This window comes from Apteryx rowi, unplaced genomic scaffold (assembly GCF_003343035.1).
Source record: "Apteryx rowi isolate R43461 unplaced genomic scaffold, aptRow1 scaffold_972, whole genome shotgun sequence".
Taxonomy (NCBI): domain Eukaryota; kingdom Metazoa; phylum Chordata; class Aves; order Apterygiformes; family Apterygidae; genus Apteryx; species Apteryx rowi.
Window position 1 is genome coordinate 193758 of NW_020451285.1, and position 14067 is coordinate 207824.

The 14067-nt window shown below is 37.0% G+C and overlaps 1 protein-coding gene across 1 annotated transcript in view; it reads left to right on the top strand.

Moving 5' to 3' along the window:
• Nucleotides 1-14067, top strand: part of LOC112960530 (mitogen-activated protein kinase kinase kinase 15-like) — a 51386-nt gene that overhangs the window by 21128 nt on the left and 16191 nt on the right. Inside the window, 4 exon segments of the mRNA XM_026054876.1 lie at nucleotides 1485-1556; nucleotides 5174-5367; nucleotides 7932-8100; nucleotides 9415-9521. Coding sequence (XP_025910661.1) covers nucleotides 1485-1556; nucleotides 5174-5367; nucleotides 7932-8100; nucleotides 9415-9521 — 542 coding nt within the window.

The window sequence follows — 14067 nt, forward strand, 5'->3', positions numbered from 1 at the left end:
ATGGAGCATAAGCAAATCTAAGATGGAGTGAAGGAAAGAGTACACAAAGGGCTTTTTAAAAACTGCTGCGATCCGGAGGCAAAATGAAAAGCCCTTCTAGAAATAGTTCTAGCATTGGTTGCCCCTAGTTTGAAATACATACTTTGACCCATTTGGTTCATCTGAGCATGGCACTGTAAGCTAGAACTTTCCACTCTGGAAAATTATTAGGGCAGATACAGAATGTGAAGAGAAAGAGTTAATAGTTGATTTTCCTTTCGTCGATGGTATGTCTGAGGAAATTTGGATAAGTCTATTAATTGCTTTCGGGGAAAATATTTAAAGAAAAGTAAGATGGCTATGAAATCAGAAGGCTTATTATACTATACTTAGGTCTGTGGGCCTGCTGAAGTATTTCTAGAAATTTAAATGGATTTTTCCTCAAACCCTCTAGCAGCTCTTATAATAAGCAGAAAATAATGTCTGGGCCATGGAGGAGTCATTAGCAAAAATTCCCCTTGATTTAAAGGGAACAGGATTGTAATTTATCCTTGCCGCAAGGAATTTTTATTTTGAAAAATCACTTTTTAATGTGATTGGCAGAAAGTCTCTTCAGAGTTTCATTAGCGGTGTAAATTAGACTGTATCCACTGTTTGAAGGTAATAAACATTTAAGAAAACTAAATTTAAAGATTTTGGCACTTGGACTTACATTACATTGAAAATTCTACAATTTACTAGTCCCAGTGGATTGAGTGGGAGCCAAGACTGAAGTATGATTACATTATAGGAACCTAGTAATCTGAAGAAAGAGGACTGTAGAGTACCTTTATGTATTTTATTTTCTGATCATTTTTACAATATATAGAAGGTTTTATGATATATTTCTAGAAAAGCCTCTGAGGCACCAGAAATATTAAAAGAATTTGCAAAAGGGCACAAAATGAAAGAGATTCTTAGGAACAGGAACGTCTAAAATACAGACAGTGATTATTCCTTCTCTGGGAAGAAGAGTACAAGGAACAAGTAACCCAGTAAATACTATTTTTAATGTTTCTGTGCATTAAATATTCTACTGTTACTATTGACATAACAAAAACTCAGGGTTTTAAAAAATGTATTTAGGAAAGTTAGTTTTCCTGGAAATGTCACTGTCTCCTAGAGTGTATGTATAGTGATTGGATATAGTTAAATATTTGGCAATAAATCTGTCAGGTTGATGAAAGTAAGACTGCTGAGAACATGTTAATGATGACATAAGGAGATGTGCAGACAAATAGACCATATAGATAGAAACCTTATCTTCTTGGTGGCAAAGTTTTGCACTAAATTTTCTTGGTCTTGTAAATATGGACTTGCTATAAATATCTATTTTTATTTTCTATTGTTTATTTCTTTAATAATTTCTCTATTCGTATGTCATGTCTGTCTTTTTGATTCTTATACTTCCATGTTTTGTGGTGGCGTTTTCCTTTTTTTCTTTGTTTTATTTCAATTTGGAGTAGGTTGCCAACCACAAAGCTTTTCTTCGGGTTCAAGTACCTCCTGAATACCACAGTGGTAATCTGATAGGCAAAGTATGTATCACTTTTAAATCTGCTTTCTGTTGAATAAATGTGCCATCTTATTACTATGTTTCTAGGCATTTTTATATAAGGATGCTTTAAAAATAGCTCTTGGCAGGTTCTTTCTTTCAAAGTAGTTGTAATCTGGGAGTACTCGTTACTGGCAAGCTGACTCTCAGCATCCTGAGAGTTTGGGTGTTTAGTTTATAAAAATCTCTCTCACAGCATTTACATTAAAATATTTACTGCGTATATTCAAGATTTGAAGAGAAAGTATTTTCAAAAGCTTTTAGTGTGTTAGAGTAACTTGTGTCACAAGATGGATGGGAACGTGATGTCACAGAAAACTGCTGTGGAAGAAACTCTCTTGATTCTTGAGACAGTGATGTATTAAACTCTCTGAATACGCAAAAATCTTTGACTCCTGTGAGTCAGCACAGTTCAGTTCCTGTTATCTATGTGCTTTTTTTCTAATTACTTTGTAAGGTAGGGTGAGCACTTTTAAGTTTATCCTAACACTTTTAATGCTTGACTAAGTGGCAAAATTAACTACGTAGCTAGAGTGAAATAATTGTGCTATTAGCTATGCGGGCCTGATTCCCTCTCAGAAGATGCAGAGATTTTATTCAACATTATTTATTCAAAAAAAAGCCTTTAATTCAAGTATAGTATTTCCATATCAAAGGAACAGTTTGAAAGAATAGCTGTAGCAGTACAGTTGAAAAGGCTATGTACTTTATTAAAGTCAAATGTTTGCTTTTAACAGTGTTAGCAAAATGTTTACAGAGGAATATTTTAAGACAAAAAGCACTCTACATTTGCCCCATCTTCCCTAGACCCTAGCAATGGCCTATGCAGGCCCAGCTCTTTCAGGCGTAACTCCTTCAACCGCTTTCCTCTGAGGAATGCCATTTTGGGCATTTTAAAAATCCCATTTTTAACTTACTTGCAGTTATTTTCTTTTTTCTGTTCCTAAGATTTTGGCCCTTTTTCTGGTCAATTAAAGTGCTGTGATCAAACGCAAATGTTTTATTGCTAGCACGTTGTGCATTTATTGTTTGCTGGAAGATGAGCTATTGAGAGGGTTTTTTTCAGTCTGCTTGTTTTTGCATATTTTTAAACTAAACTTTTAAACTTGAGACTTTTTTCAAAATAAGACAAAGGTTGTTTTTTTTTTAAGCTGAGCTAATAATCCTGAAAAAAACCAACTCAACATACAGTCTACATAAGTTAAAGTTATAATTCCATCGCAGTTAAATAATTCATGATTTATAGATTATACATATTTGGAGCTCACATTGTTATATATGTTCCTTAATACATACACGTGCCGTTTATTCACTATCTAATGAAGCAATAGTTGGTTTGTGACAGGACAGTAATTTTCACAATTACTGATTTTTGCTGTCAGAGATGAAGCATCAGCATCCAGAACAGGTGATCTGCCAAAGAAATAAGATTGATATTTTCAGCCATCGCTAGCCCTTGACAGTGTAAGCAAAGTTGATCAGCAGAATTGTTTTTCTACACAGTGAGAAGAGGGAAGACTCTTCTAGAAATCTCAGCCCACACACTACATATGAAGGGGCTTTATAATTTATTGTGTATAAATATTGGACAGAAGAAGTTAGAAAACTGGAGATCATTGTCTATCAGGGAACAGTGGGATACAACATTTGGTTTCTTTGGTACTATACTCAATGGTATCTCTGCCAGGAGGCAGATTGTCTTTCTCTTTATGTACGGCACTGAAGGCTTGCATTACTAACTAGTTTAACTGGGTGCGTGACTGCTCATCCCAAACACAGCAAAATAATTTTTGAAGTTATGGCTTTGCTGGTTGCTCTTCAGACAAGGTGATGTGCTGAAATACATGCAGGGTTCCTGACTTCTGCGTACAGAAATGTATCTGTGTTACGGATGAAAATGTGTTTTTAATTGCACAGATTCCACTATCAAAAAGAGGCAAGAAATCTAGGTCAAAAAGATGAGACATTAGTTGAATATGATTAATACAGCATTTCATGTATGCCACTTAAAAATACCTGAATACTTGAAAAATACTCTGAAAACTGCTTTGCTTTTTCAGTAGATCACTGCAGCTCTGTTTGCATCACAAGACACATCATACTACCAAATTGGATTTGTTTTTTCCCTTTGCAGGAAGAGCTAATGCGTCGTTTCAGGTTTAAGAATAGAATTTATATGCAAGTGTTTTTTGCATTGCCCTGAACTTAGTGTTCGTTTAAGTAAACCTCAGACTAAATAATTCTAACATTCTGGTTGTTTGGGTTGCAAGGTTTCCTATTTTTTTATTAGGAAGTAAAGATAGCATTGCAACAGATCGTGATTTTGTTAGAACAGAGATACTGGACTGTATGGTTCATGAAGAAGGAATGTGGCTTGGTCTTTATCTGTTAGAAATCACTTATAATTCTAAACTGTAACAGACTCAGATCTATAGCAGGATGTCCCTGGTACAGGTTTCTTCTCTGTCTATATCTGTAGTAACTGCATGCCCTAAATTATTATTTCCCATGACCAGTTTCTTTCTCTTGTCTAGTTTATTAATACATATTAAAAATATACTATTCTTTCAGTCATCTTGACATTCTCCCATTGTTCATGGGGATTTTAAATGACTGTTACTTTACTGCAGGCTTAGATGGTATCATGAAAAATAAGGGGTGTGATGTGGCTGTAGGTGTTTGCCTTGGTATCTCCAAGGTGACGGGGGAAGGATATTGGTGGTAGTTGATTGTGTTAGTTGTATCATGCTGAGCCCATGCTTCAGGGCTCCTTCCTAGTTACTATCAATGCATAGTTTGGCCGGATTTTACTTTTATTTTCTTTTAAACAGCAGAGAATTGTCATAGGTCAAAACAATATTGGTGCTTCTAGTAATAGTGGAAAACCTCTCAGGTGTCTGTTTTTTTTAAAGAATCTGAGCTTGTACTATTCAGGGTCTGGAAGGTGTTTCCCATTTCCTCTCCTCTCCCCTTTTATCACGTTGATCACATTTACACTCTTTCTATGGCCTATTAAGGGTTTTTGGTTTTCACTTTTGGAATTTTCTGTTAGAAGTTTTAGATCTATTTTGAGATGTTTAGTATTTTCTTTGGTTTGGTGTTTGATGGCAGCATGCAGCAGATGTTGTATGGATTCTTCTGGATTAAACATCTCCACGAAGTCCTTTCAGTGCCTGTGTTTCTGTATTTCTCAGACACTTTGCGGTGTGCTCTGCATCATATCTTTCCTAGCACAGACTAAGCCTAGAGGATGCAAGTACATCTTCACTGACTGCAAGAACATGGGAGCAGAAGGTTAGCTTGTATTGTCAGACTTGTAGTTAGGGTCTGTGCATGACAAAAAAATCAAACAGTTTTCTTGTTTTGTTTCTTAACAGATCTAGACCCTTATTCATCACCCTTGTTAATATGTGTAATTCTCCCATACGGAAGAAAACTTAAATTTAATGCTTGGCAATCTTGTATTAAACAGTGCACTAAAACCTAGTGGTGCACCAGCACTGATCTAGCTGTTTTTTTCTGACAATAAAAGATTCTGTATGTGCACAAGCAGATTTCCATTTTCATTTGTTTTCTAAAGTATGTCTGTTTTTCTTTTAGGATTCCAGTGGGAATTATTATTTTATTCCATACATTGTCACACCTTGTGCTGACTACTTTTGCTGTGAAAGTGATGCCCAGCGAAGAGCTTCTGAGTATATGCAACCCAGCTGGGACAATATCCTGGGGCCACTTTGTGTCCCACTGGTGGATAGGTTTATCAGCCTTCTCAAAGACGTTCATGTTACGTCATGGTAAATTTTGCAACATGTACATATCCAGAACCATTTATACTCTCTTCTTAATGTTATAGAAAAAGATTCAGAAGCTCTAGTAACATTGATTTTTCCCTGCACTTAATATGGTGTTAAAAGGAGTTGCTAACTTTACTGCTTACTGTATCACTGTCCTGCAGCTGTTGCAATTAATTAACCAAGTTATACTAGAGGTGATTTATGGTTACTTTCTGAAATATCAGTAAGCAGAGTTGGTCCATGGGTAAGATAAAGTTCTTAAGTATAAATTACAGTGCAGGAAGTTATAATAGAAGATGAGATCACAGCCTCTTCATAGAGCTCAAAGCTAATGACCTTGCTTTTTTTTTTTTTCTCCTTTTTATCACCAAGTAAGTATATACATACAGCAGCAATGAACAATCAAATGCAACTCTTCTGCGGTAATTTTTTTTTAATATTAGCATTCTGATATCACCTAATAAATGTGATGCTGTTCAGCCACTTCTACAAGGGATTGTTAAAGTTTTGAGGATTAGGGCTGGAGATGGAAGTCCCTCTTTCTTGCTTTGCTACCCCTGTACTCTACAGCTAGTCTGATTTTTCTGGGAAAGGGGATGAGAGGCTGAGCTTCTGGGTTCTCTTTTCCCCAATGTCTGGAGCATGAGGTAGCACTGAGGACCCTCAGACTTCTTTCTCTTCCCCCATTGCCATCCCGCCCAAGTGAAGGACTTGGTTCCCTAGAAAATCCCTTTTCTCACCTTGTCCCATTGTTAGGATCCACAGATGCTTCTGCCCATGCACACCTTACCCCTTACGCCTCCATCTGCAGCAGGTCTGCTGTTTTCTGACACCTTGTTGGGAGTGACAGGGCAATTGCTGGCCTGAGGAGGGGCAAGCTGCCTCCTGCTCTTCCTCCAAAGCAATGCTAGGGAGGAGAGTGCGTGTAGGCAGCAGGCAACACCAGCCCACTTTGAAGAGTGGGACAAGCAGGGGGGGCAGAGATGCAGTAAAGTTGCAGAGCATATGGGAGAGCTGTGCTAGGCAGTGCAGACAGGCTCATGAAACGAGTAGCACGATCACTTCTGGTAGTAGTTAATTTTGGTATCATCATCAAAAAATGTTGCTCTGGGCACCAGCTATCTGAAGCTACCTTTACGCTTTCTCTCTGACAATACATTTAAGATCAGGATTGTGGGTGACTTTGGTTTGATAATTGTGTTGTGAAGTCTTGCAGTAAAGTCTCCTTTCTGTCTCCCATTACTGTGTTCAGTTGGTAGATAGGAGTAATTATGAAGTACTGAATACAGTTTTTTGGTGTGTTTGATTCCTGTAAACTCTGGCTCAAGTGCCTGACAAAGGCTTTTGAATAACTGCAGAGTTGGACACTGTTGTGGCAGATCTCTGTGAAAAGGGAAGATGTAGCTAAATGTCACTGCATTCCCTCCAAAAGTTTGAACAGTTTTGGGATGGTTAAGTGTTAAATCATTCTTGAAAGTGAGACTTTGCATTTCCAAGTCACTTGGTTACTTTTGAAAAATATTGTCCTCTATCTCCTTTTGGTTTGGTGAACACAAGAAGGACTAATTATCATAAATCTGTAAAAGGAAATGCTGAGTAAAAACATGAGATTGATAGTACATGCTGAATTAGGCCTAACTTCCACTGACAATAAAACAAATATTAAAAGCTTTCCAGTGGTGCTTATTGAGACCTTGCTGCCTCATATTATAAAAATACCTTACATGTTATATGTGCTGTGAATATTCATTAGAGCACTTAGTTCTCTTTGCTATGTTTAGGGCTTAGTGCTAAGCGATGTTGAACACTTGCAATACTCAGTTTGTAAACAAAAACGTCATTGTATGTACTTGACTACCTGTCAGACGCCATCMGTTAATTTCTAAACCATAGACTCCAGATAATGTTAGCTCTAAGTAACCTGTCCAGATGGTTTATTATCATTACTGATAATAAAGAGGTTTTTCTGTATTCCTCAAAAGCTCTGGTGTTGTACTATGTACTGATGTTAGTGCAACTAAGGTGCAAGAAACTTTCTGTGGGATTTTACATAGATCCTGCCTCATTATGTATTGTGTTCATCGAACAAACTACAAGAAGGCAGCTTTTGGTGGCTTGTTTCTGCTTTAGGTGCTTTATTTCAAAGTCACTTAACCCCTTTAGTTTGTAAAATTGAATACCTCCTTTTTATGTCACACTAGTCTTTCCTCAGTGTGCCAGTTTATTATCCCAAGTGCTTCCTTCTTTAGGATAAAGATACAAAGTACCACATCTGTCATGGTCAATAACCAAAAAAATGCTCCAGTTTTACTGAGTTAATTAAATTATCTCACAATCCTGGTCATACATGTATTGATACATAGCCCCATAGCCTGGGGCAGGGCAAGGTGGAATACATATAATGAGGTAATGACAAAAAGTGGACTTAAAGGAAAGATTTAATGTACATGTCATTCTGATAAGTAAATCATACTTTTTTTTAGAAATTATTTTTATTAGAAATATGACCATTTAAAAAAAATCTAACAGTCTTCTTCCCATACATCTATCTTTTATTTCTTTAGTGTCTATTATAAAGAAACACTGCTAAATGATATTAGAAAAGCTAGAGAGAATTATCAAGGAGACGCACTGGCTAAGGAGCTGGCCAGAATTAAGCTTCATATGGACAATACTGAAGTGCTGACTTCCGACATTGTCATAAACCTGCTTCTTTCTTATCGAGATATTCAGGTATATTCCTAAGGAGTAAAAAAGAGTATTTTACCATGGGATTTTGGCTCTCATTTGTTCTTCTATACTTCATTGTTTGTTAAACAGTGACTCAAAACTGACACTGTATTGTTTCATTGTGTTTAACTTTTTGACTTGCGTACTGGGCCATTTAAAAGGCTTTAAAAGCTTATTTATTTTGCCCATGAACCAGAGACTTAGATGAGGTGACTTCCTGAGGTCTCCTCCTTAGTTTTCTGTCATTTTTAACCTCCTTAAAAAATAAAAAGAAACACAGAAAAATTATGGAAACAAGATTTTTGCTTTTGCTTTTCCTTCCCCCTTCCCTCCCACCCCCCAATATATTTGAAAGCTAAGAAGAGGCATTTGTTGTGACCACAGTATTTGCCACAGGAGCCCAAGTTGAGAACTACCATAAGAAGAAGCATTAATTTTATTTTTAAAATAAGACAACTGCACCTTGTTTTTCCCTTGAATTTATTTTTTAAGTAAGTTCTACTTTTGCTAAAGCACAGCCTACGTACTGTGTTTCTGAACTGTTAATCTGTGTTGGTGGCATCCATTTTAAAATATACTTCCAGCCATTCTATGGAAATTTTTTCCATCAGCCTCTGAGTTGTTTATTTGGCAAGTATAAATGGGTCATGAGAGCAGTGGATGACCTGTGTCATCACCCARCTTTCCATTCAGGGTTGCAGGTTATCCTGCAGCAGGTTTATCCAATTTCATTTTGATCACCTCTGGTGAGCTTTGCCCCAGCTGGTTACATTTGTGTGCTTTTGAAAGCTCTTCTCCCTTGAGAAATGTAATCATTTCCAAACATAGTCTGAACAAACAAATTAGGTAATGTGAGGCCATCCTTCATCTCAGTGAATCGACCTTTTCAGCAACATATATGTGGGTAACCCCTGAAAAACCAAAATGGATTCACAAACAGCTGATGTACTGCAGAATGAGCTGGGCTCTAGTCTGTGGTGACCTGATGAAGCTTTCTTCATCAGCAGTCCTTGATTAGGACTGAAAAAGCTGAACTAACCACCTCTCCTTAATGGTGTCAGGTGTGTGATTGCTGCTGCAACTGGCCAGAGGGATTCAATAGTTTGGGCAGTGGCAATGAGGTGAGGAAGAGGCAAGTACTGACATGGATAGACAAAGTCTTCTTTAATCCCTTTCACTGGAGTTCATGGCTGTGTCATTGCCCCTTCTAGAAGCAATCAGCTGAGATACTGTCTAGCATTCATAATATGTTTAGTTTAGTGATGCTTTTCTCTGCTAGAAGATGTCTTCAGTTTCTTTTTTTTTAATTCCTACCAGGACTATGATGCTATGGTGAAGCTGGTAGAAACACTAGAAATGCTTCCAACCTGTGATCTGGCTGATGAGCACAACATTAAATTTCATTATGCTTTTGCGTTGAATCGGTAAGGATAATTGCTTGAGGCTGTTTTCATTTTATTGCTATTTGGTTTGGTCTTATGTATAAATTTATAGTGCAGATAATATCAAATTCTTTTCCCTTTCTGCACACGCTGCTTCCTGTACACCATGACCAACTTCTAACGTTAGAAGAAAACATTGTTTTCCAACAACCATCGTTTTGTCAACAACCTGATGAATGATTTGTTCCAAAGGCCACCAGAGTAATTCTGAAAGACTCCATTGATATCAATGGGTTCTTAATCAGACTGAGATTTTTTCTGAGTCATTGATTATGCTGAGCATCTTGAGTAGTTTAGCATAATAGAGTTATGAGTAAGTTATTAAACTAATGAATAACAAGTAGTACTTGATCCATGAATTGTAATTCTTAATACAGCTTCCTTGGAAGGCTGAAAGGCAATTTGAACCCACAAGCTCTTTCCTGAATCATCTTTCCTAGATTAGCAAAGTAGAAATATATTATTGAACTCTTCTAGATAGCTACAGATTTCTGTAATGCCTAAATATAATAGTTGCTTCATTTCTAAAGAATTATATTAAGATTTCATTATGGAAAACAGATCTTATACAAATGAAATCAGATGTAAAGATAAAAGTAACTGCTTAGATGCAATCCACATGCTATTGAAAGTTGTGACCTGGAGTTCATATAAAAAATTAGCACTGGGCAGCATCAGTAAAGCATACATCAGAGGGATTAGGAACTTACTAATAGGTCTAGAAAAGTAGTTGCTGATGAGGAATCCCCATTAAAAACTTTTTTTTTCCCTCTAGTGGGATTTTATAGAAAGGAGTAATAAGTCTGATGCTATTTGACAGTTTCATCAGACTTCTTAGAAGTAAATACAAAATCATTGCTCAGAAAAATATCATATACTACTCCTTCAGTTCTGTGTCAAAGAACAGCTATCACTGAGCAGTTTACATTATGTGATCCCTACAAGAAAAYTCATTTTCATGCAAGGTTGCATTTCGTTCAAGGGCAAGTTTGTACACATAAGAAGAAAGAATGCAGTATGTGCCAATAGGACAGTTTGTAGAAAGTGATTTCTTTTTTAAAAGGGGATGGTGGTTGTGTTGATAGGCTGAGTGATCATCTGAGTGATGCCATGTCAAGCAGTTTGAAATGATCTTTTGAAGAATAAAGTAGTGAGTAATATAGAGTATACAGCCATAGATGTACCTGAGATTATGTGTAATTCTAGTGTCCATGCTTTTATGGAAACTAGCTATAGAGATGATTCTTGAAGACTGGAAAATGGCTTTTAAAATGCCTTTTTTATTTAAAAGAAGAAAAAAATACAAAGAAAAGAAAAAGTTCTGAGATGTGAATTCATTACAAGGAGAAGTACCTCTGTCAGAATAAAATCATCAGATATCAGATTATGCCTGAATATCTCATGCAGAAAGATAACTAGACCTATGTTTGGAACCTTAACCCAAATTTGGATGATGACAAAGCCTTTTTAATAGGGAGAATGAGAATGATTAATATTTAGTTCTTGATATCAGATATATGAATATACTTACACATAATTCAGCTTTAATTGAAATTTCTTTTTTTTAAAGATTGGAAGTGAACACTGCATGTCTTGATTCTTAGCTCCTGATATCACAGACCGTTAAATCTTAGCTGATTAACCATTTCCTGAGTCTGAAACTTGTTTAACTGCAGTATTTTCTTTCAGAAAATTCTGATCTGAATATTTAAAGAGAGAGAGAATCCATTTRTATGCTTTGCATTTAGCTCTGGTATTTATGAGACCAAATAAAAGAGGTGTGGTTTTTTTTTTTTTTAAGCAGCTAATGGGAAAAAAAGGGGGGGGAATCCCCTTTGGCAGTAAATATTTACGTACAACACAAGATAGTACTTTAAAATAGAAGCTAGTGTTTTGACACTTCTTTTGATGTTCTAAATTTTAAACAGTGTTGTAGTTTACTTCCTGGCTGTATAGTTATTACTGTATTGTTCAGGACTGCACTTTTTCCTCCAACCCTTAAGAATTGCAGGCTTGATCTTATAAAACTTCTGATGTGCTGAAATTCAAGTCTCCTTATGATACCATACTGGTGACTTGAGAAGTGCTTTTAATAGAAAGGATTTGGCCCTATTTTTGGAAAGAAAATTGTCCAACTTTTTATTATTTCAGGGACCTGATTCAAGAAGTTGAAATCTGCCAAGAATAATAATGCTAGGGTCGTGCCTTGTCCCTTTCCCTGGGAGAATATCCTGATTTGATCAGGCTATATTATTTTAAAACTTTGCCATCTACATGTGCATAGTAAAACTGGCGCACTCCCTTATTCTGTTTGTCTTGGAATTCTTTGTATTTTGAGCAGCACGTGACCCTCATGCTGTTAAACTTTCTGAATTGTTTTGACTGTGCCGATAGGGCCCTTATAAGACAACACAAAACGGATTGCTGCTGCACCTGCTTTCCCCATCAACAGATTTCATTAAATGAATCACTAGCCTGAACCAGGATGATTCTCCTTGTGTTCTTCTGGGAACAATTAAAACGCTGTTATGGAAAAGTTTTCCAGGAATGAATGACCAGTTTTCCGTTAGCAAGAATGCAGAAATTAGCTTCTACTGTTCAAAGATTTCTGTTCTACTTGAAAAAAATAGAAAAAGAGAAAAGTTTCACTTAGCTACTTCAAATATTTTTGCGTTTTGCAAAAGTCCAAAGTTTGGGACACTAAAATTTTCAGAACAAGTTCACTTAGGTAAATAATGGTCCTTAAAGTGGTGTTTTTAGCATCTTACTTCTATGGGATTTTTGAACCACTTTTTTCCATTTTAAAAATACCCTCTTTTATTGATTTTTTTTCTCTTTTTTTTCAGAATTTAGTTTGAAAAATACAAAACACGTAATATTCTATTAATTTTAGCATAGAGAATGGGGTAAATGTTATTCAGTACAAGTGATCGAGTCTACCAGGAACAAAATACATAATAAGTAACAACAGAATTAGTAGCTGTGAGAATATCAGACTCTGTTGAAGTTAATTTTTGTTTAACTTCATTAAAAAAGCGTGTCAGAATTATGATCATAATCAACAGAAGTCAATCATTTATTTCCTTTATTTCCTCTTGAACTGCAGTAATTGAGTTTTGTTAGCAATTAATTTCACTTAGCCTTTTCAAGTCAGCGATAAGCTAGTGCTCCGCAGAGCTAGAGATGTGGTAGGGGGTTGTTCCTGAGGGCCTTCGGTCTCTGCTGGTGCATCAGACTGGCAGTGTCCAGGCAGATGCAAGCTCAGTCTGAACCATGACTGCAGCCAGGTCTCAGTCCAAGTTAACAGGCTGGGCTAAGAAAAGAGGCAAGTGTGTAGTATTTCAGGCTCTGTGCCCTTCCAGCCTAGCTGCGCAGCTTCTGCCTGACCTGGCTTGGATCATGAGCAAAGCAAGCCTGGGTCTATCTGCAGAGTACTGTACAGACATACACTAAAGCACTTGGTGTTACGTGTGTAGGGAAGGCAGAGATTTTCATGCCAATTTCTGATAACTGTGATTCACATAGCAAGTTCTTAAGCATGACCTAATCCCTGTTGTAGATCAAAATCTTTCTGCCTGGTTTCCGCTTTGGAGCAGAGCACTGAGTCCATCTTAGGTTTGTCATTTCTAATGTGTAATAATATAAAGGCTAATAGTGGGTCTGTTTGCAGTGACAGGCTTGTGCTTTTTTCCAAACCTTGACTATCTACATAGGTCGCTTTCCTGGTTTCTTATTGGGAGCAAAAGGCTATTCCTCTATCAGTGTTTTAAGCTAATTAATTTGACCCCACACAGAGCAGAGCATGCCCTCTCTTATGCAGATGTGGATTGGTTTAAAACAATGTTTTTTGTTGCCTCCCAGTTGAAATTGTGTCTGGCTGTGTCGTAATTTATGCAGAGGGTGGGGTGAGTCTTTCAGTTTAAGTTCAGCCCAAAGGTGCAGTGTGAATGTTTTCAGAATTTGTGATGCCTCTGGTATGAAGGAAGGCACTGTGTAACTGAGGGCTGACTTCAGGTGTTTCAGATGTAGGTGGCTGTTTGCTTTGGTCATGGGCAGCATGCCTGGCCTGGGAGGCAAGCACTTTGTAAGGAATAGATGGGGTATGAGAACTGCCTTGAAAGGATACTCTTATGATTGCAGGTCCCCTACTTGAAAACTAAGAAATTTCAGAATTAAGGTTTCCATTTTATTTCCCGTTCTCTGTTTATTTCCTCTCTGGTCCTCTGTGTGTAATTGAAGGCTGTCTGATGATTTTTCCCACGAGAGCTTTGCCCGGTGTGGTGCACAGGATCGACTGGAGGTCAGCTGGTCTGTTTCTCAGTATTTTGTGGTGTTCTGTTTGTTAAAGGTGTACCTGTGCCATATTAATTGTACATGCAGTCCTCCCAATCCCCCATCCCACATATACTGTATCACGAGCTTCTTATGGGTCCTTGGACATTAATCATTGCGCTACCTGAGTAATTTGCCATATCACAGAGAAAAAGGACAGTTGTGTTGACCTCCATTTACAGATGTGGGACTACCA